Genomic DNA, 27889 nt, shown 5'->3' with positions numbered 1-27889 from the left:
GATCGGAAGAACGCCTCCGGAGCGCCCTCTAGTGGGCTTTCATGCAGCCAACTTTCAGTTGGCTGCATGAAATAGTTTTTTTTAATTAAAAAAAACCCCTCCCGCAGCCTCCCTGGCGATCTTATCAGAACGCCAGGGTGGTTAAACTTATATAAACTGGTACAGGGGGTAGAGGTGCCACAGAGGGGGACACTGGAGGCACAGGTAGACACAGAGGAGGTACAGGGGACAGAGATGGCACAGTGTTCTGACTTAAGAACAAATTTAGCTTAAAGAGAACCCGAGGTGGGATTTAATTATGCTAGTGGGGCACAGAGGTTGGTTGTGCACACTAACATCAGCCTCTGTTGCCCCATGGTGTGCCTCCAGGACCCCTCTGTGCGCCGCTATACCCCCCGCAGTGCTAGCGACACACAGCGTGTCGCCAGCACAATGTTTACCTCTGCCTGTCTGTTAGCGCCGCTCCCCCGCCTCCTCCGTATCGGCGCTACCCGTCTGCGTCCCTTCCCTCCAGCTGATTGGAGGGAAGTGACGAGAGCGGGTAGCGTCGATACGGAGGAGGCGGGGGAGCGGCGCTAACAGACAGGCAGAGGTAAACATTGTGCTGGCGACACGCTGTGTGTCGCTAGCACTGCGGGGGGTATAGCGGCGCGCAGGGGGGTCCTGGAGGCACACCATGGGGCAACAGAGGCTGGTCTTAGTGTGCACAACCAGCCATTGTGCCCCACTAGCATAATTATATCCCACCTCGGGTTCTCTTTAAGAACAAACCTACAGTCCCTATCTCGTTCGTTAACCGGGACTACCTGTATAGAGTAATTGTGGTTAACAACCTAACAAAGGTTGGGCAACTTCCTTGTAGAAGTCACGCTATAGAAATTGCCAGAATTTCAATTACACATACATACACACAATGAATGAAACAACAATGGTAAGAATTATATATTTGTTGTATTTAATATCCATAATGGGGATAAATTCCAAAATAACCAGTCCCGTGTTTTCTCTTAAATTAAGTTGCTTGTATCCTGTTAATGCTACAATCATGTCCATATGCCACGTCTGTGGTATGCTGATAAATTAGTAATGCTCTTTAAACAAACAAATGTGGAGAAAAGTTGAATGCCGACCAAATGATATAATAGTGTTTCTTTTAGGTAAAGTCCACAACTCAGTCTGTGCAGAAAAAATGCATTGTTCTCTAAGCCAAACCAAAACTGTATTAAGGAGTTTGCCAATCACTTTTTCTCAATAACTTTTCTCTTTCCTGGATGACATCATACAGAAACAAGGGTGCTGAAAGCACTTTTTTTTAAGATACTGACATGAGGGTCTTTTAAGAGGCCACTAAAATGTGTCCCTATTTAATAAAACCTGTCTAGTTTTGAAAGGCATTTCGAAGCATCTTGGGAACAGGAAGTTCCTCCAGATTCCCGTCTGATCCAGATGCTCCTGCTGGCATGTTGGCCACCACTGTCCGTTTACATAAATACTGCAGAGAGACGACTTTACAATTTAATGGTTGTGTAAGCATAAGAGGGACTGGCTGGTCCTTCCCTTCAATGTAGCACAGATTAGAGTCAGACTCTCCTGCTGCTGTCAAACGCATGTAATGTTCAACCAGTTTCACCACGCATGGAAAGGTTGGTGGAGTCTCTGTACCCACCACTGTCTCTAGGTAGAAGGACGTTCCTTCCAGCTTAATGCGTAGGTTGGTAATTCCAGCAGATGTGCGAAGGCTCAGGGTAAACAGGTGGTGATGGTCTGAAGAGTCACGAATAAGAAAGGAACCAACAGGTTGGTCAGACAAGAGCTTTTTGGCCTCGGTACCAGAAAGGGTGCTCCAGTAGTAGCCACTGGCCTCCAGCCTTTCTAGAGCAGTCTCCACCCTTTCATAGTCTCCACAAAAGGATTTGTAGTGGTAGGAGAGCTGGGCAGCCTGTGAGCTCATGGCTGCAAGGATGGAAGATGGGAAGCAGCGATGGAAGCAACTCCAACGAAGTGTGACCATCGTCAAGCTAATGAACCTGGACTGATGCACTTTGTCAGAGGTAAGACGTAGGCTGGTCGTCCTGTTATTTCTGCACCGCTGTTAGTGCTCACCTGTGCCCATCTTCCCAACTCACCTAGGAGGATAAATACAGAAAACAATCAGATTTGTGCGCATGTACAAAGATTCAGGTTCTATTTAGGAGAATACGGAAAGAGGTTTTGAATTCAAATATTCAGAACATGTCAACACTATAATTAACCCTCCGCTCACTTTCATTTCCTGAAACATTCATCACTAGCTCTAAGGTAAAAACAAGGACAATAATTTGTACTGTGTATAGTTTTGGATTTATGGATTAGCTATTCATTTTAGTGATTTTATATAGTACACACATTGCTTATATAAATTCATAGCTTCCAACTGTCCCTCTTTGGGGACCCTGTCCCTTATTTGTCCCTCTTTTAGGACTCATGTGCAGATCTGTTTAAATATATGTATTTTTCTACAGAACACATATGTTTGTATTGACTATAAACCTTATTCTCATCCTTTAAATTGATATATTTCTTATTTTTAAAAGTTATTATGAAGAAAACCAGGATAGAAAGGACCAATGCGGTTTGCATTATAAAATCACATCATTTTATTATGAAATCTTAATGGTATTCCTGACGGGGGTGTGGCAGGGGCGAGATTAGAGGTGTGATTAGAGGTGTGGCAGAGATGTCCCTCTTTCTTGTATCAGAAAAGTTGGGAAGTATGTAAATTGCACATTTTCTTATTGTTATTAGGCAATTAGGTTATTAGTTCCTACCCTATTACAGGTGTGAAAATCTCATGGAGAGTTCAGAGACTCGCTTGTTTACAGGGATTGCCTCTACAGATTGTGCAACAAAATATTACGCAAGGGTCCCATCACTTTCACCCACACCTTTTTTTGGTTTTATTATTTGAAACATTCCGTTGAATCAAAACTAGGATTTTTGCCAAATACAAACTAAACAAGGATGTGTGCCTGTTACTTTTGTCAGTTTAAAGAGGAACTATAACCAAGGATAGAACGTCATCCCAATCAGCAGCTGATACCCCCTTTCCCATGAGAAATCATTGCCTTGTCTTGAATAGATCAGCAGAGTAGGCAGTTAAAATCTGAGAGAACCAAGAGGTTTTGGGCCAGTCCATCTTCTAATGGGGGAATTCTCAGGGTTTTCTTTGTTTTTAAAAGCAGTTCCTGAGCAGTAGTTGCAAAGTCTAACTGACATAATAGTGTGCAAGTGATTAGGGAGGCCGGCTGGTATCTTACTATCTTGGCAGTTAAACTGCTGTTCAGGAAATGCTGCTGAAAACAAAGACAACCCTGAGAATCCCCCATGAGGAGATGGACTGGCTCCAAACCTGTCAGTTCTGTCAGGTTTTAAGTATCTACTTTTCTGCGATAGTGGTCCTTTAATGGGTGTGGTTATAGATAATGGCAGTTGGTGCTGTCTGTTTTTTTCATGTCCGCCAGTAGTAAAGATGATTACATACTGGCTGATTGTGGATCAAACAACATGAACAAATTACATGGCAAATATCGGTCATTTCTTAATTTTCTACTTTTTTAAACTTTTCACTTTACAATGTGTTGATTTATTTTGTTCTCCTTTCGCTTATGTTCCTCTTTAACCCCTTCCTGACCGCCTAACGCCAACAGGCGTCAGGAAGGTGGCAGCCCAGGACCGCAGAACGCCGAAAGGTGTCAAGAGCGGTGGGTGGAGATTAGCTGGTATCACGCGCGCCAGTTTGCGCGCATCCCCGCTTGAGTGACACAACTCCGTCATCAGTCTTCCAGCGGCGATTGCCAAACATTAAGGCGGCAAAACCGGCGTCTATTTACATTCTACAGTGCTGCGATCTACGGCAGGGTTGTACTGAGGACAGCCTGGTCACTCGGCTGTCCCCTGGAGAGGCTGTGATCATGATCCCCTCTCATAGGCTGATGCCTATTAGAGAGAAGATCGCCCTGATTGGCTGGTGGGAGGAGGGGAAAAATTAATTAAAAAATAGCAATTTTTATAAAAAAAACCCCAAAACGAATGAATAAAAAAAGAAACACTGCCTGCAGCACAATGAGAGGCCACCAAAGTTCTGTGTGTGGGCAGAAAGGGGGGGGGGGGGCATTCATTTGTGTGCTAGGTTGTATGGCTCTGCAGCACACAGTTAAAGCTGCAGAGCACTTCATTATAAAAAATAGCCTGGTCGGGAGGGGGGACCTGTGGTCCTGAAGTGGTTAAAGTAAACTTGTGAGGAAAAGAAAAGTTAGGGTAGATACTTTCCTCAGTAAAGGGAAGTCTCTGGATGTTCCAGTGGCTTCTTGAATCCCCCTGCAGTCCACTGCTGCTGCTTGCCAGGATCCTCCTCTTCTTCAATGCCGCGCTCCTGTACTTGCACAAGCATGGCTGCACTGGGCAGGCACCGTCTGTGCATAAGTGGCACCGTGCTACTGTGTAGATCCGTCTTTGAGTCTGCGCGATGCAGCCATGCTTGTACACAAGCCTTTGTGGAATCTGTTAGGAGGGTCCCAGCACTGGATTGGTGGGGGCGAGGAGGATGGGAGATGCTCATCTTGTGAGGTAAGTATCTATGTTTTGTTTTTTCACTAACAGCTGCATTTTAAAGGACCATAAATTACTTTTCTCCTATGTTGCTGTCACTTACAGTAGCGGTACAGATCTGACATGTTTTGGACTAGCGCTAGCCAATCTCCTCATGGGGGATTTTAAAGGATACCCGAACTGACAAGTGACATGATGAGGTAGACATGTGTATATACAGTGCCTAGCACACAAATAACTATGCTGTGTTCCTTTCTTTAAAAAAAGGAGTATTTCCTTTAAAAAAAGGATCTATACAAAGATGCCAGCTGACCTCGCTTCTCACTTGCATGCTGTTTTGACGGTTAGACCGAGTAACTGCCATTCAGTGAGTGCTTTTGAAAATAAAGAAAACACAGAAAATCTCCCGTGAGGAGTTGACCTAGTCCAAAACCTGTCATATCTGACAGATTTTTTTCCCAGCTACTGTACGTGACAGTGTATTTTACTTTGGAACAAATGTACTATATATATATATATATATATATATATATATATATATATATATATATATATATATATATATATATATATAGGTCCTTTAAACATATTTCAGAGACAATGGTGGGTTTTCATTATTTTTGTGGAGTTGTACCAACAAATGTGACCGCCTGGACCCATTACAGTTACATAAAATACACTTATTTAGAAAGAAAGATAGCCGAAAGCTAAAAAGATCAGCTATGCTAATTAAATATGTAGAATGAACTGCTTTTAAATCACGAGGATGTCCTAGTTTCCTAAGTGAGACCGAAAGTGTATTTGTTCACAGAACGGCAATCCAGAGAGAAAAAAACATAGGAAAAACGGATAATGCAGTAATGGAAACTATGTTGTTTAGAAGCACAATTTCCAGGACATATCAGAAGAATACAAGAAAAATACTTTTGTTTTCCTTGCCATACAACCCTGCCATCCATTTCCAGAACACAGTGGACAGACGCCAGGAATAATGATATGCTATGTGCTGTAATGAACACGATTTCTTGTGTAGACAACAATGGAAAAGTACCATGTACAGTTAGTTACTGTACTATGATTGGCTGTCCCGACAATTACATGACAGGAAAACATTATGGGTAGCGGACACGATTATAGCTCACTGTGTTCATGCAACTCTCCTCTGGTATTCAGTGCCCTCTTTGGTTCTACAGTAAATGACACTGTGAAGTGAAATCTATAAACACTAACCTACAGCAACCTATGAGAAATTACCGTATTTTTTGATTGATAAGATGCGCCAGACCATAACACGCACCTTGGGTTAGTGGACAAAAATCAGGGAGAAAAAAATACTAATCCTGGTGCGCCCATGAAACAGGGGCGTCTCATGGACCTTTTCCCCCAATACCCCCAAATTATTATGTCTCCCTTGTACCTCTTGGGTCCCCTTGTACCTTTTGTATCCCCCTCTGTCCATCCTGTATCCCCCTGTGTCCCCCTCTGTCTGTCCTGTGTCCCCCTTATTCTGTTCAGTTTCCCCCCTTGCTCCCTCCAGTGTCCTCCTCTCTCTGTCCTCCTCCCCCATTCCCTATCTTCCAGCGGCTCACTCACCCTCCGGGATGTGGAGAGGCAGCGTGTGAGGAAGTGCAGATGCCCTGCGGCCAATCAGGTGGGGGGTTGGGCACAGTAAATCACTGTCGCTGCTCTGCTCCGTGACTGGAGCCGATGGTCTGGATGATAGGAACACAGGTCACTCATTCTGGCCAATCGCTGCACTCGCTGAGTGCTTTATGATGGTGATCATTAGCAAACTGTTCCCCCAACCCCTGGTTACACCACTCTGGGGCTGGCTTTGGCGTGTTTTAGTCTTACATGTCATGCAATTGTTATGAATAGATATGTGTTTGAGAGGAAATCAGTTAAACTGGGCACCAAGAGTGATAATGCCGGGTGCACAATTTAAATGCAATATGTGGCGGAGGCTCCGGATATCAGTTCCTGGGTTCAGCTTTTATATAGCTGAGCACTGGATATCGCTTTAAGCCGTATAAATGGGCGCTGGGCCTCAGAATCCAGGACAAAGTCCAGGTGATGTTAACAAGGATAATAAAAGGACAGACGCAGTATTTGTAATACGGTGGGTTGGGTGGGGAACATTTTTGCTTACAGTAAGTACTAAAAGACTTTCATGAGGGACATTTAAACAGGGACTTTAGTGATAAAGAGAAAAAAAAATCAATACATTGCAAAGCAAGAAGTTAAAAAATAAAGAGAGATCAAGAAATGATTGATATCGACAGCACCAACTACCATTATCTATGACCACACACCCTAACAATGCGATAGGCTAAAAAGTTGTTTTTTCATAGCTATAAATATGCACAGAGGGAGATACTGGTTGCTTGGCAGTTAGAAACAGCTGTTTTTCCACAATGCAACCAGGTTCACAGTGCCAGATTTATCAAAGCAGTTTTTGATTCGATTCAATCCGACCTGTCCAATTCATGATTTGACTCAGTTTGATTCAAAATTAATCGAATCTTGAATTGTATATGTCAGATTGAATCAAATTGAATCAATGAATCGAATTGAATCGAATCGGACAAAGAATCGTATGGTGTAGATGGGGCTGATTCTGGCTGATTCTCCCAGCAGCTGATAACAGATGACTCTCTGCACAGACTGGGAGTGGTTGCCAGGCAACAATGTAAACACATACGGAGCCGTTATAACAGCTGTAAGGGCAATTCCTGCCAGCAATGGATTACACCAATGAAAACTAGGTATGCAGCAGTTATATTTGTGAAATGAAAGTAAAAAAAAAACCACCCCTAACAAATGAATCAGCCTCACAGTCCGTCATCCGTCACTGTTTACATTACATGTTGTATTGATGAAATCATTAATTTAAAAAAAAAATAATAATAACTTTTTACACTATTTTAGAAGGACGTTTAATAGTTTATGCATAAACGACTTTTTATTTTTTTCCTCATTAGCAAAAGAGGTCCTTTAAGAAGAAAACTGCACTATCTAGTTATTTCTTAAGATGTCTGAGAGAATTCCGCATGGATTTCTAAAAACCTACCAATATTTTGCCTCAGACACTCTTGATAAATATCCCCCACAGACAGCAAACTGTCATGACCATGGCCCTGACATCACACTGTGGGAGGGGTTTCACCACAATCTCAACCATACAGATCCCTCTGATGATCTATTGGAGAAAAGCTAACAATTTCTCATGGGAAAGGGGGTGTCAGCTACTGATTGGGATGAAGTTCAATCCTTAGTTACAGTTCCTGCTTAAGTGTGAATTTGAAAATTGCCATGTCTATTTATAAAGGTGCCGGTGCTGCATCCATGTTTACAGAGAAATTCAATGGAGCCACAACCACTACAGGGGGGTAGGGGGCCCAAAAAAAAGGGAAGGGGGTGGAACGGGAGCATGGCCATGGACCAGGAGGTGAGTGTGGTCACGGGTGGAGCCACATTTACATGAACTTAGCAATGGTGGGACATTAAACTAGGACTATAGTAAGAATTAGATTGCGAGCGCTTCTGACACAGGTGCCCCCTAGTTTAGGTAGTGACAGGTGCCCCCCAGTTTAGGTAGTGACAGGGGCCCCCCAGTTTAGGTAATGACAAGAGCCCCCCAGTTTAGGTAGTGACAGGTGCCCCTAGTTTGGGTAGTGACAGTGACCCCCTAGTTTAGGTAGTGACAGGTGCCCCCTAGTTTAGGTAGTGACAGGTGCCCCCTAGTTTAGGTAGTGACAGGTGCCCCCTAGTTTAGGTAGTGACAGGTGCCCCTCAGTCTAGGTAGTGACAGGGACCCCCAGTTCAGGTAGTGGCAGGGACCCCCAGTTCAGGTAGTGGCAGGGACCCCCAGTTCAGGTAGTGGCAGGGACCCCCAGTTCAGCTCAGATAGTGACAGGGACCCCCATTTTAGGTTGTGACAGGGACCCCCAGTTTAGGTAGTGAAAGGTGCCCCCCACTGTACGTAGTGACAGGTGACTCACCATGTCACAGCAGGCGGCAGCCCAGCGTGAGCTTCAGACCTCAGAATCAGCCGGGGACCAGTGAGAGCAGACGCACGGTACTGTCACTTCCGCATATCAGTGCGGTGTCCGCGAGGTCCTAGCACCCGCACTCACTGGTCACCGGCTGATTGGAGGTCTGACGCTGGGCTGACTGTTCTGCCTTAGGCAGCGGGGACGGCCAGGAGGGGGGAAGGGCAAGTGCCCCATTTTGCCCAACGTGCGGATGCCCATGAACACAAAAGTGTTTTGATGTACAGTAAAATAAACTGCAGCCTTTTATAAATTGGGCAGAGTTTGCATTATTGAGAATTCCATTGTAGCCACAATGACCAATAAAGAGCTTACACTTGATCCCGCCCACTGAATATAGCCACTCATGGGTGTAGTTTCAATAAAAAGGTGGGGCTCTGCTTCTGCTCTCTCATAGGTCAGCCAGGGCACAAGGTGTTATACCACCATATGACTCATAAAAGCCAATTCGGAATGGCAGGAAGCCAGGAAACAGGCCTAAGGTATAGCGGTGTTTCTGATGAAATAGAAAGTGCAGCTTTTTACACATATGCCATGGTTTGTGTTGCGCAGAGCTGCAATGTTGCTTTTGTGCAGTACGGCAATGGTTTGCTGCCACTCCTGAAATATCCCCTATTTCACTGCGCTACACACGGTCACCACAGCCCTGCTTTCTGACGTGTGAGAGATCTGGAAATGATTGCGTTTAAAATGCCTACTGTATCATTTGTGAGACATACACTCAAAATAGTCTTAATAAATAACAGAATTGGGCCATGAAAGTTGCTCAATCGACTTCAATTATAGTAATTTTTCCCTTTAATGAAAACATTGTGTTTCTCTGGAAGGAATGTTGCAGTATGTCTGCCCTCATTAGGGAAATGCTATTATTGGGGAATGTGCAAATGATAGAAAAATAATGATTTCACAATACAATAACATACAAATAATGCACATAACACAATAACATTTCATAAAGCTGAATTCCAGGGGGTGTTGCTTTTTTATTGTCCTGCCCTGACCTCTCCCATTAACATGAACCCAAGGTGAGCGTTATATGGCGGCTGCCATATTTATTTATTTCCTTTTAAGCAATATCATTTGCCTGGCAGCCCTGCTGATCCTCTGCCTCTACTTTTAGCCACAGACCCCGAATAAGCATGCGCAGATCATATGCAGTGTTTCTGACATTATTGTCAGATCTTACAAGATTAGCTGCATGCTTGTTTGCCGGTGTGATATTCAGACACTACTGCAGCCAAATAGACCAGCAGGGCTGCCAGGCAACTGGTATTGTTTAAAAGGAAACTAATATGGCAGTCTGCATATACCTCTCATCTCTGGTTCACTTTAACCTATTTTGGTTCCTGGACGTAGAAACTACGTCCAGGAACCATGCGCGCTCCCGCGGCCGATCGCGCGCGTGCATGCGCGCTCCCGGCCCGAGGTTTGTTAGCCAGGCAATCAGTGAATCGGGCTATGGTGCCCGATCACTGATTGCTCTCCCCCGCTGAAAAAGCGACAGCTTCTCTCGGAAGCTGCGCCTTTTCTGGCTGTAACGTACCCCATGCGTCGCTCTAAGCGTGTGTTACGCTTAGAGTGACGTCATGTAAACAAACTCACCGCCATCTTGTGGCCAAAAAGTAATACTACAACTAAAAGTTAAAAAAAAAATGAAAATTAACACACATTTACATTATAAACCTATTGTTTACCTCCCACCCTCCCAAAACTACCCAAATAAAATGTTTACTATAAAAAAACAAAAAACATTACAATAAAAAAAACAAAACATGTAAATATTTACCTAAGGGTCTAAACTTTTTAAATATCAATGTAAAGATGAAATATTTCTATATTTTTTTTATTTTAAACTTGTAAATAGTGATATATGCAAAACGGAAAAAATGCACCTTTATTTCCAAATAAAATATTGTCGCCATACATTGTGATAGGGACATAATTTTAACGGTGTAATAACCGGGACATATGGGCAAATACAATACGTGAGTTTTAATTATGGAGGCATGTATTATTTTAAAACTATAATGGCTGAAAACTGAGAAATAATCAATTTTTTCCATATTTTTTCTTATTCTTTCTGTTAAAATGCATTTACAGTAAAGTGGCTCTTAGCAAAATGTACCCCCCAAAGAAAGCCTAATTGGTGGCGGAAAAAACAAGATATAGATCAGTTCATTGTGATAAGTAGTAATAAAGTTATAGGCTAATGAATGGGAGGTGAAAAATTCTCAAGTGAAAACGACGGAACGCGAATGGGTTAAATAGTGATGATTTTGTCATGAGGGAAACAAATGCAGCTGAGTACAGTACCTGTATCGCCGAGTGCAATAGAAGTCATGTGACCACTTCTCCCTTCCTTTCAATGCAGTCTGCCAGGCAAACTCCGTCTTAAACCAAGCCTGTCCAAACCTGACAAGAGAGATTGAGCTACGATTATTAAGGGCTTTGACTCGATTTGGACTTCACATATCCTTGACTCTGACAGTATTGTTTTATGCATTCGTTATTATTATTGTGTTTTTATACAGGGTTGACATATTCTGCAGTGCTTTACAGAGTCCATAGATAGGTCAGTAACTGGAGATCGCAATCCAATCCCTATCATGGCTGTTTTCCACAACAAATCGCAAAATGCAATTTTGATGCAATTTTTACTGGATGCTCGGGACACAAGGAGAAAAACTCACAAACAAAAGCATGCAGGATTTTTTCTTTAGGTTCTAATTCTATCTGAAATTTAGGGTCAAAATCCAGGATTGATACATTTGTAGAGGGCCAGTCAACGGATCTCTGTTCTACAAACCGCCAATAAGCGGTTGTCATTTCAAAGTGGAGATCAGCATAGGCTACGATGGAGAAACGAGATGCTTGTGTCAAACGCCCTGTTTGCCAGTTTTCAACAGATTAAACGCACATTTTATAAAATTATAGAGTGTTAGTTTGTTTATGTTGAGGTCAAATGAATGCAGCTACAGAGAGCAACACTTAGCAGATGATAGATGGACAGTGCGCACATTTAGAAGCATTTGACACATCTGAAACGCTACTTGTGGTGCTTTTTCATTGCTCAATACCGAATGGACACCACTAAATGAGTCTTATTGAGTACTTTGCCACTTGGTTTTCCCAGTGGTAAAGTAATGGTTGTCAGGAAAATTAGCGCTGATTCTATGCCTAAATCCCCAAACTCCTCTTTTCCATGTGCGCATGCCGGAACAGGAAAAAAAAGGGCGCTGACATAGGCTCCCATTATAAAAATAGCGATTTGCGGCAATGAGAGGTTTGGGCACAGGGAGGCACCCAATGAAATAGCGGGTGCTGAGTCTTGCTACTATGCAAAGCCGCAATTTGCATAGGGTCAAGACTCTGTGCCAGCTATTTAATCGGGCACCTCCCTGTGGCCAAAATTACTCTTACTGCCACAAATCGCAGCTCTGCGGGAGAAAAGGGATTTATGATTTAGGCACCATGAGGAGGATTAGGGTTAAAGTAAAGCTCCTCACCTGCTATGCAAAGCCACAGTTTGCATAGTCGGTAGACTCAGCACCTGCTATTTTATCAGACGCATTCCTGCACTCAACTTTGCTGTCATTGCTGAAAATTGCGGCTCTGTGGCGGGGGAGGGTTACGGTTCAGGCACCACCAGGGGTGGGGGGTAGGGTTTTGGGGGATTTAGGGTTGGGTGCCACCAGGTGTGGGTTAGGTGCCACCGGGGGGGGTGTTAGGGCACCACCAGGTGGGTAGGCGCCACTGTGGGGGATGCATTGATAGAGGGAGAGTTCTGTGTTAGAGTAGTGTTAGGTTTAGTCATTGTAAAATATTGGTAAAGATTATCGACATTTTACTATCGGAATCCAGTAGTAGAATATCATTAATTTTCGCGATATTCTACTAGCGGCAAGCCCCTGTGCCCTTTTATTCCAGGTGCCTTTTATTCATGTACACGGGCAAATACGAGTCCCACAAATGCATTTAAGTCTATGTCACAACAGAAAGCATCCAGATAAGGCTGTCCCCTAAAAATAACGAATAGATCCAAAGCACTTAGGGAAGAAATGAATGAGAATGAATCTGGTATTGCAGGAATTCTGTAATTGAATAAGAGAGAAGTCATTTCAGCTTTACGTCAGACTTTCTGTGATGTATTGTGTCATAAAAGCAGACTTTGAGATGCCGATTCCCAGAATATACCATCACTTATCTTTATTCTGATTTGTTACCGTCAGACTGGGAAGTGCACTTCAATTAGCATGTAACAATCATCTACATTTTTAAATACCTGATCTGGCCGGCAGATTTTACAGCAGGAAGAACCAAAATGCCAGATATTAATGGTAGCGGTGACAAAGGAAAAAAGCCTCTCCATTGATTCATGTTTATCAGCCCTTTGTGTTCTGACGGCCTGCCTTTCTGCATTATTCATTCCTTCTATTACTGACTGTAACTTCACAAAGTGTGACTGTATATCCAGTGTGATTAATTCCTTCCAACACTTTAATGAGTGCCGGGCAACACTGAAAACCCACAACGGCATGTAACGCGGAGTTCGGCCAAGGCTGATTGCCCGCGAGGAAATGACTGTACCTTTCCAAAAAATGGAGATTGATTTTCTCTCCTTCCTGAAAAGCACAACATATCTAACGGGAAAGTCCATGCAGCTGTATATAGGCCATGCATGGCTCTTCACTGGGTCATTTTGGTGCAGCATAATCTGGATTAAAATTAGCCTTTGATAAGCCAAAAATTTCTCCTAACCTAACCTGGACCTAACTGCAAAACTACCCAAACAATGATCTTTTCTATTGAATCTTCCCTAACTTTAAAGAGAACCCGAGGTGTGTTTAAAGAATGTTATCTGCATACAGAGGCTGGATCTGCCTATACAGCCCAGCCTCTGTTGCTATCCTAAACCCCACTAAAGTCCCCCTGTACTCTGCAATCCCTCATAAATCACAGCCTTGCTGTGAGGTTTTGTTTACATCTGTAGTGTCAGTCTCAGCTGCTCCCCCGCCTCCTGCATAGCTCCGGTCCCTGCCCCCGTCCCTTCCCTCCAATCAGCAGGGAGGGAAGGGATGCAGGCGGGGACTGGAGTTCTGCAGGAGGCGGGGAGAGCAGCAGACTGACACTATAGAGATAAACACAGCCAGCTCTGACAAGCTGTTTGTCAGCAGCGTGGCTGTGATTTATGAGGGATTGCAGAGTGCAGGGGGACCTTAGGGGGGTTTGGGATAGCAACAGAGGCTGGGCTGTATAGGCAGATCCAGCCTCTGTATGCAGATAATATTCTTCAAACCCACCTCGGGTTCTCTTTAAAGGGAACCTAAACCGACCTGTAAAAAACAAGTTTCATTTACCTGGGGCTTCTACCGGCCCCCTGCAGCCGCCCTGGACATCTGTATATCTATGCTGGGTTGGGGGAGCTACCTAATACTGGGGGCACATCTGGATATCTATACTAGGGGCACAATTAGTTGTATCTATACTGGGAAGGGGTCTACCTAATACTGGAGACACATTGGGCAGTACGGTGGCGTAGCGCTCTTGCCTTTCAGAGACTGGGGACCCACCCCAGTTCGAATCCCAGCCAGGTCAACATCTGCAAAGGAGTTTGTATGGTCTCCCTGTGTCTGTGTGGGTTTCCTCCGGGCACTCCGGTTTCCTCCAACATCCCAAATACATACAGATAAGTTAATTGGCTTCCCCTAAATTGGCTCTAGACTACAATACATACACTACACGATACATACATAGACATGTGACTCTGGTAGGGGTTAAATTGTGAGCCCCTGTGAGGGACAGTTAGTGACAAGACAATATACTCTGTACAGCGCCGCGTACTATGTCGGCGCTATATAAATACTTAGAATAAACATCTGCCTATCTATACTGGTTGGGGGTGGGTTACCTAATACTGGGTGCACATCTGGCCAATACTGGGGGCACATCTGGCTATCTATACTCGGAGGGGGGATACCTATTACTGGGAGCAAAACAACCTTCTGCGCTCTTGGCTCCGCTCCTCTATCAAATTTAGGAATTCATTGTGGTCCACGAGTCAAAATGTTTGCTCACCCCTGGTATAGTTGCTTCTTCTGGGCATTCTATTTTTTTCTTTTTGCCTTCTTTGGAAAAAATAATAAACATCTGGCGGCTGTCACCAGAAAACTTTAAGCCCAACTCTTGTTTCCATGACAGTTAGTAAAGTTCACAATTCACCTCACTATTATGCAGCCCAAATTCGTCACCGGGGATGCAAGCAACAACATAAACCCGATTGGAGTTCTGTTTTAACCCCTGGAAACCCAGCATATGAAACCCCTTATTTACAAGACCAGTATTTACAGTTTTTATGGTGCCTTTGACTTTTTGTTCATTCTACAGAGTAACTTTCGTTTGGTGCCGTTGAAGAAGAACGAGGTTTAATAATGAAAAGTACTGTAATTTTTTTTTACGCAAGGAAACGCTGTGCATCGCAGACTAAAACAAAGGAGCATATCCAGGAAAGTCTGGTAAATTTACTGTGCACACGCCACAAATGTGCTGGTATTTACAGCACTAATGTAGCACTAGTTGGGTAAGGGGAGCAATTTGAGTTACCTAGATAATGTGAGCATTGCTAGTGTAATGTGGGTGTTATACTGACAACATGAGTATTGCCTAGGTAATGTGAGTTGCGCTACTCACGCAACACATACTATTTCAGTGGCCTAAATACTGGTAATATTGATCTGCGCTTTGTACACATAGTAATTTAAATGGACTTTCGTGAATATGCCCTGAAATCTCAGAATCAATTTAATTTGGCTGAATAAGTTTACACTTACAAGGAATTTGACTTGGCAGTTGCTTAACAGACAGACAAAACAATACTAGGACACAAGGGCCCATATGCAATTAACTTTTACTCCTGAGTTTTCTCCTAGGAGATCATTTTTCATTTTCAGTTTAGAATAAGTTCTCAGCACTTTGCAATGGAAAAAGTACCAAAAAGTAGGAGAAAAAGTACTATCAAAATTATTCTGAGTATTTTCTTGCTTGTTGGTGGTTTAAAAGGCATTTTACTGACAAGTTTGAAAATATTATCTAGGAGAAAACTCAGGAGAAAAAGTGAATTGCAATATGGGCCCAGGGCTCATATGCTGATCACTTTTTCTCCTACGTTTTCTCCTAGGTAATATTTTAAAACGTGTCAATAAAATGCCCTTTCAATTAACAGCAAGCAAGAAAATACTTAAAATAATTTTGATAGTACTTTTACAATAACTTTAAGGTACTTTATCAATTGTAAAATGCTTAAAAGTTATTTTGTAGAGAACGTGAAAATTATCTCCTAGGAGAAAACTCAGGAGAAAACGTTAATTGTATACTCACCACAGTGTCTCTCAGAGTCAGTGGAAAATGTACACTACAGGCCAAATTCGGCTGAGGCAGGGGACAATGGCCGCCTCTTCCAATAATCCAGTGTGTGTACTGCAGCCCCCAACTGCTGCCCAGCAAGCGGTCTGCCTGGTGAATCAAATCTGCTGAGTAATGGCCAATAGCTTTCTTCTCACCACTTACCCCGCCCACAGCGTGACATCTGCACAACATGGTTGGCCCTCCCCTTCCTCCGCATTGGAACAGTATACCTCATCAACTTGTTCGAAGAATATGTGTTGGTGCAGCCTTGGCCACAGTGATCGATACTCATTGGGTGACATTAAGTGTGTGTATGGGCCTTAAAGTGTACCTGAGACGAGAAGCATCTCATGTACCTTATTTACCTGGGGCTTCCTTAAGCCCCCTTGAGGCTGCTCATCCCTCGCCGTCTCCCTGGGTGGCTCCTGTCACCTGCAATGCTGACTGAAAGCCTGGCCAAGTCACGCATGCACGGCACTAAGGGGGCTTAAAGAGAACCTGTACTGAGTAAAATTATTTAAAATAAACACATGAGGTAACTTCAAATGAACATTACATAGTTACCTTGCCATCAGTTCATCTCAGAAGCCCACCATTTTCTTCTTACAGTGATCCCTTACAGTTCTGACAACATTTTGTCAGGACTGAAATATATCAGTTGCTGTCAGTTATATATCAGTTGCTGTCCGTTACAGTTGAGAGGAGAACTGATGTGTCCATGTTTCCCTATGGCTCAAGTGGGCGATGTTACAGTTTAACAGTGTGCTTACCAGGAAGCTGTTATGGGGTAATGGTCATTTTCAAAATGGAGGATGGAGAATTCCATTGATCACAGTGGACAAACAGGACGCAGGAGAGGAAAAATAGATTGAGGAGTAGACTACACGGGAAGTAAGTATGACTTGTGTATGTTTATTTTGACTTTTAATGTTCAGTTCAGGTTTTCTTTAAGGAAGCCTCAGGTAAGTATGGTACCTGAGATGCTTCTCATCGCAGGTTCTCTTTAACAGAGCAGGGGATACAACAGACATGGAAGCTATTACTGTGTCCTGAGAAAGTCATCATTATTAACAAAGGCTCCAGACCTCCACCCTGAGATATAAGCTTCCTCTGGAAGTGTCACATATGCATTATTGTGAGCATCAGGAAAAGAAGTTTCCTCCTGCTTCATTAACTTAACAAATCCAAGACATCAAGGCCCTTATTCAATTTACCTTTTTTCCTACGTTTTCTCCTAAGAGATCATTTTTCATCTTTTGTTTAAAATAACTTTTTAGCACTTTGCTATTGAAAAAGTACCAAAAAAGTAGCTGAAAAGTAGTGGCAAATTTATTCTGAGTATTTTCTTGCTTGTTGCTGGCAGCTTCAAGTGAACCTTAAGTGTCCAAAAAAAATTGAGTTTTACTCACCTGGGGCTTACCTCAGCCCCCTGCAGCTGATCGGTGCCCACGACGAGTCGCTCTGATGCGCTGGCGGCCACTTCCGGTTTCGCCGTCAGGACCCGTCAGGCTGGGGAACGCGGCTGATACTACGCGTTCCCAGCCAAAATAGCACCCCTATGCGGCCATATGTCCGCATACGGGTGCCTATGCGGACATATGGCCGCATAGGGGTGCTATTTTGGCTGGGAACGCGTAGTATCAGCCGCGTTCCCCAGCCTGACGGGTCCTGACGGCGAAACCGGAAGTGGCCGCCAGCGGGACCCAGAGCATCAGAGCGACTCGTCGTGGGCACCGATCAGCTGCAGGGGGCTGAGGTAAGCCCCAGGTGAGTAAAACTCAATTTTTTTTGGACACTTAAGGTTCACTTTAAAGGGTATTTTATTGACAAGTTGTAAAAATATCACCAAGGAGGAAGCTCAGGAGTAAAGATGAATTGCATATGGGTCCAAATGCACATAGGTCAGTGTATCAATTAAATACGCAGTTATTTTTGTAAAAAAATTAAAGTAGGGTTACACTTTAAAGTGGACCTGAACTCAGAATTTCCTCTCTGCTCTAAAAGATAAACAGCATCATAATATCCTTTAAAGAAAACATTTATTTGTTACAGCTGATACAAATCCTGCAATACATGTGCAGTATGTCTAGTTCCTGCTTTCATGGAGGCAGACATAGGGTTAACATCCCCTGTTTACAAATTAGCTGCTCTGCGGAGGGAGCCAGCTGACACAGCTGAGAAATCAAATTACAGCTGTGATTAGTCACAGATGAGGGTGTTTTCCTTATGACATATGCAAGCGGTTCAGGTCCACTTTAAGTAAAAAAATGGCAGCAGCCGTAGTAAGGCTGCCTGAATAGTGGCGAGATGGATAACAATGTTATGACTCTGACATCACTGGGTTACAGGAAAAATGGGGGTTTCACATGGCGTGTTGAAAGGGAAACTTGGCATATTAAACACGAGACAATGGACTGTATTGGGCTTTTTCCCATTCTGGCAGCGTTCAGTAACGTGGGACAGAATGTTTATAATGTAATTCGCTGAGAGCCATGTCACCGTATTCCAGCAATTGTATTCCCTGTATACTTTCCTGCCAGATCCATTCAGTGACTGCAGGGGAGAAGCCAGCAGACGTTACACATCTCCCCCCTGCTGGACCACCAAGGCTAGACTTTATGAGGGCTTCCAGTTGGTCTTTCATTCCACATGGTGTATAAATTAATGTTCTATATTGGATTATGCAAGTTACAGCTCCAGGGGCTTTAAATTCCATGCTTATGCAGTGTGAATATGCACAGTTATGTAGCTGTGTCGTTATGCACTGCTGAGAAACCAGAGTAGATTCCACAGGACTTTCTTTAAATGTTTTAGTCAAGGTGGCTACACACACAGTGATTTCATTTTCCCTTTAGGTTGAGTTAGACCTAATGGCCCAAAATGGATGTGTGTGGGCTTCGATTGCACCCCCAGAGGTTATTCCGCACAATAAAATCTGATCATAGGGTGCCTGTCTACTTGTTATAGGAATTTTTCAGGATGGTGCCAACAATCTGAGGCTCTAATGTTTTTCTACATTATTATTATTTCCTATATATAGAAGGGCAGGACGTTTTATAGAGCGCGTTGAACAAGTCACATCGTTGTTACGCAGTGTGACTCGCCAGCCAATGCCTTCATCATATTTTCAAACTCATTCTGGGGTTAGCCAACGAACCTACCCATATGTTTTATTGGGATGTGGGAGGAAACCAAAGCACCTGGAGGGAACCCTTGTGAGCATAAGGAGAACATTAGAAATTCCATGAACACATGGCTCTGTCTAGGATTCTAGCCCTGCAAGCTGACAGTGCTAATAACTTAGTCATCTTGCTGCAGCATTGACTTTCTTTCCATGAAAAGCAGGCTCCCACTTAGGGCCGGTTCATACTAGAGCAAATTCAAAACAGACATGGTAAGTGCATCCACTAGTCGGATGCGTTCCTTCCACTTTGCATCCGCTTGCAACAATTCCACTGTCCGCATCTGCCCATCTGCTTCGATCACGTGCCCTGTGTTGATCATGCCCACCGCTACCGTATTACCACTCACGTGTCCCGTCGCCACTCTGTGCCTCAGTACACAGCTCGGAGGCTGGTAAGGGCAGATAGGAGACAATAAACCATTTCTCCCTAGCAACAGGGAGAATTTCCATCGGTCCACCATGAACCAATGAGAATCCTCCCTGTTGCTGAGGCTTCTCATTGGTCTTTTGCAGCCCAATGGGGATCCCAATGCTTCTGCCACTGGGCTGTGTACAGGGACCAATTGGCGGCAGGGCACATGAGCGTTACGTCAAAATTTGCAAAGAGATAAAAACAGGTATGACCAAGAGCCCCGATAGTGTAATACGTATTGGATAAGGTGGCAATAAATTCGTATTGCTAGATACTCACAAGTCAGGGTCACCAGCAGGCAACCACTGTAAAGGCAGGTGCGGAGATTATCCTGACCCCACTCAGGATTAAGAAGTCGCTCTCTGTAGACAGGAATAAAAGGGTATCAACCCTCCACCAAGGGTGGACTCGAAATTGTATACAATGAACAGAGGCGCCAAAAGTATAAAATTAGATTAAATGAGCTTAAAAACCAACTTAAATGGCAAAAATGAAGGAGGAAGTGGTGGTCTTATCTCCCTCAAGCAGACACGACAACGACTGCGATTCAGACAGTCAAACACATTTATTAGAAACTCCCCCAAAAAAATTTGCAACGCGTTTTGCAGGCTCAATCCCGCTTCATCAGGCAATACAGGGAGGAGTATCAAGCGATCTGCACAAGGCTTCAAGTTAAGCACCCCTGCGACAGAGGTGCTTAACTTGAATCCTTGTGCAGATCTCTTGATACTCCTCCCTGTATTGCCTGATGAAGTGGGATTGAGCCTGCGGAATGCGTTGCAAATTTTTTTGGGGAGTTTCTAATAAATGTGTTTGACTGTCTGAATCGCAGTCGTTGTCGTGTCTGCTTGAGGGAGATAAGACCACCACTTCCTCCTTCATTTTTGCCATTTAAGTTAGTTTTTAAGCTCATTTAATCTAATTTTATACTTTTGGCGCCTCTGTTCATTGTATACAGTTTAGTCGAAATGGACCAGAGGTGTCAAACTCAATCACGCAAGGGGCCAAAATCTAATCCTAGTGTAATTTACAGGCCAAATTGTAAAGGTTTATTGATCAGCCTCAAGTGCGCATCTATAGGGACTGTGGGGGTTTGCTCCTCCCCCTTCTGCAGAATAGCCCAGTGGAGCAGTGTAATATTTACTTGTTCCAGTGCTGCTTCAGGTCTTCTCTGATCTTCCTGACCGCCACACGCTCTATGCTGCCATCCTCCAGGAGAAGAAAGGTTTGGAAGCACAGAGCATGTGACTGCCAAGAAGAACAGAAGAGACAACGTATAACAGGAGCGCGTGGGGGGAGGCAGAGTTTGGATCAAAGGAGGGGGCCAAATGCCAATTTCACTAGGGTGTATCCCATGAGTTATTGCTGTATCCCAGCTCTAACTGACACTGTTTTCATCAGAAACATTGCGTGTGCTTCTCGGAACAGGAAGGCAGTGCGCTGTATTACAGTGCAGGACATTGGAATGTAGCCCTCCTTGCCATTTCATGGAAGGCCAAATAAAATGCCAAGGAGGGCTGCATTTGGCCCACGGGCCTTGTGTTTGACACCCGTGCCATAGATTTTTATAAAGTGTGATTTGCGTTTTCCACTCTGCGATTCAAATAAGTGTGTCCCATCCTTATGCTTATGGTAGAAGGTCAGAATATATACTGTATAGTTATATAATAATTGGGTATGGAAAAAAGGTATAAATGGACACTGTAAACCTCCTTTACATTCTAATTCATTTATAATGATATGGAGCAATTTTTGGGTACCTGGAGTTGGAGTCAGAGGTTTCATAAACTGAGGAGATGGATGATTTATGTACCAACTCCACAGCCCTGGTAAGTATTAAGCTAAGGAGTCTGAGCAAATTTGGGTACCTGGAGTCGGAGATTTTATAAACTAAGGAGTTGAAGTCGAATGGTTTTGTACTGACTCCCCAGCCCTCTCGCCAACTCAGACTGTTTGCAGACTAGAGCCTGCTGCCAGCCACCTGTCAGGTTGTATCATCCAGTGGCCACTGTGTTTGGTCACATGATCAAATAATACAAAGTACCGGGCAAGGTAAAGCATTCTTCCTAAAGGGAGGACTGGAGCAGATGTAGTCTGCAAGTGGAAGTGATTTTTTTTTTTTTACTAATGATAACGGTATTACTCTCAATAGTGTTCTAGAAACCTGGAAATCACCACGAGTGCGTATATAAATAACTAGGGTCAATCAAACCTGTAGATGTCACCGATCATAGTTTTTTTTTTTTTAGTCAATTAGAAAATTGAATGCCATGCGGTTTCCGATAAGATCTCTGATGTAAATGACTCCATTGATTTGGATTCTGGGTGTAACCCTGTAAAATGGATTTCTTTTTACCCACCAGTACTAGAATCTTAGCAAGACTGATGGACAATGAGATACAGTACGAACTGACGTACATCGGGGATGGTGAATGGGGAGCACAGCCCCTCAGTATTGTACCATCACTCACATGTCCCTTCTGCCACTATATGCCTATTTTACAAAAGCTTCATTATCTGTACAGAGTGCCTACTGGGAAGACAGGTGACTTTCATTACTAGCGTCTACTACAGAATGGCTGTAAAACAGTAATTGCATGCTTCTTTTACAACAAGCTCGTTAAATAGCACTCTACTCACACTAGTCCGTTCATTGCTTTTGGGAAGTACTTACATTACATCAACAGCATGGTTTTTTTTCATTGCATGTAAAAAATGCGGAGCTGCAATGAAAATGGTTAAAGCCGAACTCCAGACAAATAGCAAAATAACCAGAATAAATAGTGTAATGACTTGTTTGCTGTCTAGTGCTACCTGCCAGTAGTGCTACACACCCCAGCCAATCAGGACTGGCTTTATCCTGTAAGAAAATTCTCATTGTCAAACCAACAATATGTGCTGCTAAGAGGTGAGGCCTGAGTCTCTACAACTCTTCATCCTAACCACCAATCCTGTATATCAGCCACTCACCATACTAACCACCAATTCTGTATATCAGCCACTCATCATCCTAACCAAGAATTCTGTGTATCAGCTACTCTTCATCCTAACTACCAATCCTGTATATCAGCTACTCTTCATCCTAACCACCAATCCTGTATATCAGCTACCCCCCCATCCTAACCACCAATCCTGTATATCAGCTACCCCCCCCCCCCATCCTAACCACCAATTCTGTATATCAGCTATTCTTCATCCTAACTACCAATCCTGTATATCAGCTACTCTTCATCCTAACCACCAATCCTGTATATCAGCTACCCCTCATCCTAACCACCAATCCTGTATATCAGCTACCCCCCATCCTAACCACCAATCCTGTATATCAGCTACTCTTCATCCTAACCACCAATCCACCAATCCTGTATATCAGCTACCCCCCCCCCCCTCATCCTAACCACCAATGCTGTATATCAGCTGCTCTTCATCCCTACTACCAATCCTATACATCAGCTGCTCTTCATCCTAACCACCAATCCTGTATATCAGCTACTCTTCATCCTAACCACCAATCCTGTATATCAGCCACTCATCATCCTAACCACCAATCCTGTACATTAGCCACTCTTCATCCTAACCACCAATCCTGTATATCAGCTACTCTTCATCCTAACCACCAATCCTGTATATCAACCACTCTTCATCCTAACTACCAATCCTATACATCAGCTGCTCTTCATCCTAACCACCAATCCTGTATATCAGCCACTCTTCATCCTAACCACCAATCCTGTATATCAGCCACTCTTCATCCTAACCACCAATCCTGTACATTAGCCACTCTTCATTCTAACCACCAATCTAGTGTATCAGCTGCCATTATGCCAACCAGCAGTCCTGCACGTCAATTACTCTTCATCCCAGACAGCAATCTAGGGTACTAGTTGCTCTTTATCCAACTACTAATCCCGTACATCAACTATTCATCCTCCCAATGACCAGTCTTGTGTTACAGCTGCACTTCAGCACAACAACCAATTACATGTTCTCATCCCTACCAAAGATTATGAGTACATCAGCTACTCTCCTTCATCCCAACCACCAATCATGTGAGAAAATGAAATCTGGGGCACAAAAGTGCACAATATTAGACTTGTGCACAATAAATCCTGAGTGGTGTCAGCTGGATAGAGTACTGGTAAGGCTGTTGCCATCGATGTAGGATTTGAGCCTTTGACCAGGTTTCAAATCCTGGCTCAAGCTAGTACATAAAACAGTAAGGAGTCTTTGGGTAAGGCTCCCTAATGATCCTGGTCAGCCATGGAGCATGTATAACTGTCTGAAGCCATGAGCAATTTGAGTCTGTCAGGAGTGTCTTGTGTAATGCCATTCTACAACCCCTAATTGTGTACAGCTAGTGTCCTCTTTCACTCAGGGCTGTGGAGTCAGAGTCGGAGTCGTGGGGTCGGAGCAATTTTGGGTGCCTGGAGTCGGAGTCGGGAAAAAATGTACCGACTCCGACTCCTAATGAATTTGTAACTGTAATTAAAATAGAAAATATGATAAAATGTTCTATTTCTCAGATAATAGTCATTAAAAATAATGTATATATACAGTAATAGCTGTGCTCAGTCCACAAAAATGAAATAAACCAATCAAAATTAGTTACTTGTGCTGCTTCAATAAAGCAGTCCCCGTATTTTTAAAGTCAGATATACACATCTGATTGTGACTGTACAGTATATATGATGTGTACACAGGAATCTCTTATATATACTAAATAACGTCTATGCTGTAAGAATAAAGCCTGATATGTAGCTGTGTCACTAATAGAGATGGTCAATGAGATGGAAATAATTCTGCATTGATGCTGGTTTATGATAATGTATGCACTCTCTTTGCTCATGAAATCAAATAATTTGATATGTTGTTAAAATTTGGTTTGGTGACTACAAATTAAAGGGTACCTGAGACGGATGAAAAGAAAAGTTTTATACATATCTGGGGCTTCCTCCAGCCCCCTTCAGGCTAATCAGTCCCTCGTTGTCCTCCTCCACCACCTGGAACTTCTGCTATGAGTCCTGGTAATTCAGCCAGTCAGCGCAGTCCGGCCGCATGCCGCTTCTACAGCCAGGAGCAGTCTGCACCTGCGAAATAGTGCTGCGCAGCTGTAGTACACTCCCGGCGGCGGAGTGTGTGCATGCACACTACACCAGACTGGCTCAAGTACCTGGACCCATAGCAGAAGATCCAGGTGGCGGAGGAGGACAGCGAGGGACTAATTAGCCTGAAGGGGGCTGGAGGAAGCCCCAGGTATGTATAAAACTTTAATTTCATCTGTCTCAGGTTTACTTTGTTACACAGTAGTACTATACTCTACATATGCACTCCCCACAGAGCTGCAGGGAATCCACTGAGAATGTTGTGCACATTGAACAGAGAGGTGTTGTCTGTCACCCATAAACCTTGTTCAGATTGTGCATGAAGAATGTGTAATAGAGGAAGAATCTCCTCATTCCCCTGCAGAGTACCTGCACATCATTCTTACATGTACCCACAGTTACATTGCCTAGGGCCTGATAGATGTTCTTTGTTCCGGTTTGTACCTTTTACAAGTACTCTTACCAAGGACTAGTTTTAGTCTAAAGGGAATAAATATAGTAGTCTACATATCCTTCTCACTTCAGTTGTCTTGTAAAATTCCTAAGCGTTGGCAGTTAAGAGACGAATTTCACGTTACATACTGTTAATCAACAAAATTGTAATATGCAAATTAGAGGAGTCGGAGTCGTGGAGTCGGAGTCGTGGAGTCGGTGGAATCCTAAACTGAGGAGTCGGTGGATTTTTGGACCGACTCCACAGCCCTGCTTTCACTCCCAATGCACCATTCCTGTACACCAGCTACTCTTCTCAAACTCAACTGTAAAATCCTCCTATCGGCTACTACTGCCAAAGCAGTATAAAGGTAATGTTCTGACTCCTAACTCCCCAGCCTACAATCTTATTTATGAGGAGCTGAAAAGCAACATAAGCTCAAGAGTGAATATCTTCAGCAGTTACTAAGGGGTGTGCACCAGCAGGACAACTGCAAAGTGCTTCTAGCTGATTGCTAGGAATGGCGCCTTGTGAAACCATGCAGGTCACAAATGCCTAAAGCCAGCCTTGCAGCCATAAAGTTAAGCAGCCCATACACTCAGCCGATTTTCTGGCCGACCGATCGATCGCGGTCGATCGATCGATCGATCGATCGCAAATCGGTTGGCCAATCGACCGATCGACGGCCGATTTCGATCGATTTCGATGGATTTCCATCGAACTAGCAGGGTGGAAAATTTAGGTCGATCTGATGAGATTGCTTATCAGTTTGCATTGGCCTTAATGGAAATCTGATGGCAAAAAAATGCCATCAGATCGAATTTCAACAGATTTCAAACTGAAATCTATTGGAATTCTATCCTGGTAAAAAATGTTCTAAAAACGCATCAGATAGATCATCAGATGCATTTCTTATCTGTCTGCTGCCAATCTGACGAGTGTATGGGCACCTTTACCTTGCTCGGCTTCACCACTGCAGTCCAGAGAAATAATAATGTGAACCACACTAAAATGTCTACAACAGTGAAGTGTAACCTATCAAACAGAACAGACTTGTTTATTTGCTAACCTTTCCTCCTTATCAGTGCAAATGCTTCTACCTCACTATCAGCTGAAGAGGCCTCAGCTCACTACCGAAAATTGTACAAAGCGGCTGACAGGAATATATGAAGGAAAGCTAAAAACTTTGTAAACTGTACATTTTAGCTTTGTGTAGAGTACCTGTAACCAGCACAAATCTCATGCAGGATACAAGGGACCTGGAACACTTGATAAAGGCCTGTCGACTGAAACATTGTGTCTTTTGCTACTATGGTTCATTACATTTGCTACAATTGCAAAAATCCAGGTTTGAGACCCAGTCATCTTTCCTCTTTGCTGCATTTACCTATGCCTATGGTGGATCCGGGTGTGGACTGGTTGGTTACTTGGTGCTGAATTGCTGCAGTTTGAGCTACTGCTCTTATTTTCTCTCTTACAAGGGACCTGTTAGTAGAACAGACCTTAGGTAAGATACAAGGGACCTGTTACCAGCACACACCTCAAGCAGCATAGAAGGAACCCGATACCAGCACTGACCTCAGGCATAATACATAGGACATGTTACCAGAACAGACCTCGGGCAGGATACAAGGGAGCTGTTACCTCAGGGCCGATCCACAATGCCCCCTGAAGTGGATAGTCAATTAAATGGAGAAGCACCAAGCGCTAAATGATGTACACTATTCAGCTGAAAACTTAATGAAAAAAGTACCTGATTCGTGATGAAAAGGCAGATATGTGGCATGTCTCAGTCCAAACATAGTGCGCAATGACGTCGCGTGTGTTGGAACAAACTGTTTCCACCCAATGCATCAGCCGGAAATGATGTCAAACATCTTGCGCTCCCCGATGCCAACCAGGCACTGTTGGCCAAAATATCTTCAAAGCTTCTAGGTTTAATTGCGTATAACTATACAAAATTCCCAATCCGCATTTTGGCAACCGTCTTCATTCGGCGGTTGCCGAAATCCGGATAGGGAATTTTGTTTTGTTATACGCTATTAAACCAAGAAGCTTTGAAGCTATCTTGGCCAACAGTGCCTGGATGGCATTGAGGAGCGCAAGATGTTATATTTCAATTACCAGCACAGACCTCAGGCAGGATACAATGGACCTGTTACCAGCACAGACATCAGGCAGGATATAAGGGCAGTGTTCTCCCCAGGCTCTTTTAGCCGGGTGCTTCACCCGGCTAGTTTTGGTGAGCACCCGGTTGTCATCAGCTCACCTCCTCCTATGCTGTAAGCAGAATTGTGCAGAAAGGCACCGGCCCTGCATTCTCTCATATTGCCCCACCCGGCTACTTTTTTATTCCACCCGGCTACATTTTCATGCCACCCAGCTGGAAAAAAATTCTGGGGAGGACACATAACTGAAGGGACCTGTTACCAGCACAGACCTAAGGCAGGATAGAAGTGACCTGTTACCAGCACAGACCTCAGGCATAATACATAGGACATGTTACCAGCACAGAACTCAGGCAGGATACAAGGGACCTGATACCAGCACAGACCTCAGGCATAATACATAGGACCTGTTACTACCAGTTTTACCCCAAAACAAGACAGTAAAATACTAACTAATGTATAAAGAATACGAATAATACAGTTTAAAGTACAATGTACTGTTACACAAAGTTACCAATGCAAATAGGTGAAGTGAGGAGCACCAAAGTAC

The 27889-nt window shown here is 43.6% G+C and overlaps 1 protein-coding gene across 2 annotated transcripts in view; it reads right to left on the bottom strand.

Moving 5' to 3' along the window:
• Nucleotides 1–932: 932 nt before the first annotated feature.
• The window catches only part of LOC137522823 (suppressor of cytokine signaling 3-like), a 69167-nt gene continuing 42210 nt past the window's right edge, over nucleotides 933–27889 (bottom strand). Inside the window, exons 2-3 of one of the 2 annotated variants that reach the window (XM_068242927.1) lie at nucleotides 10953–11051; nucleotides 933–2126 (exon numbers count right to left, since the gene is read on the bottom strand). In XM_068242927.1, the coding sequence (XP_068099028.1) occupies nucleotides 1379–2011 (633 nt within the window). In that variant the 5' untranslated portion in view covers nucleotides 2012–2126; nucleotides 10953–11051 and the 3' untranslated portion in view covers nucleotides 933–1378. The remainder of the gene's footprint in view (nucleotides 2127–10952; nucleotides 11052–27889) is intronic. The other variant, XM_068242928.1, reaches the window with a different exon arrangement.

Source organism: Hyperolius riggenbachi, chromosome 6, assembly GCF_040937935.1.
Source record: "Hyperolius riggenbachi isolate aHypRig1 chromosome 6, aHypRig1.pri, whole genome shotgun sequence".
Classification (NCBI taxonomy): Eukaryota; Metazoa; Chordata; class Amphibia; order Anura; family Hyperoliidae; genus Hyperolius; species Hyperolius riggenbachi.
The sequence above is the reverse complement of the archived record's forward strand: the minus strand, read 5'-3'. Positions and strand labels throughout refer to the sequence as shown.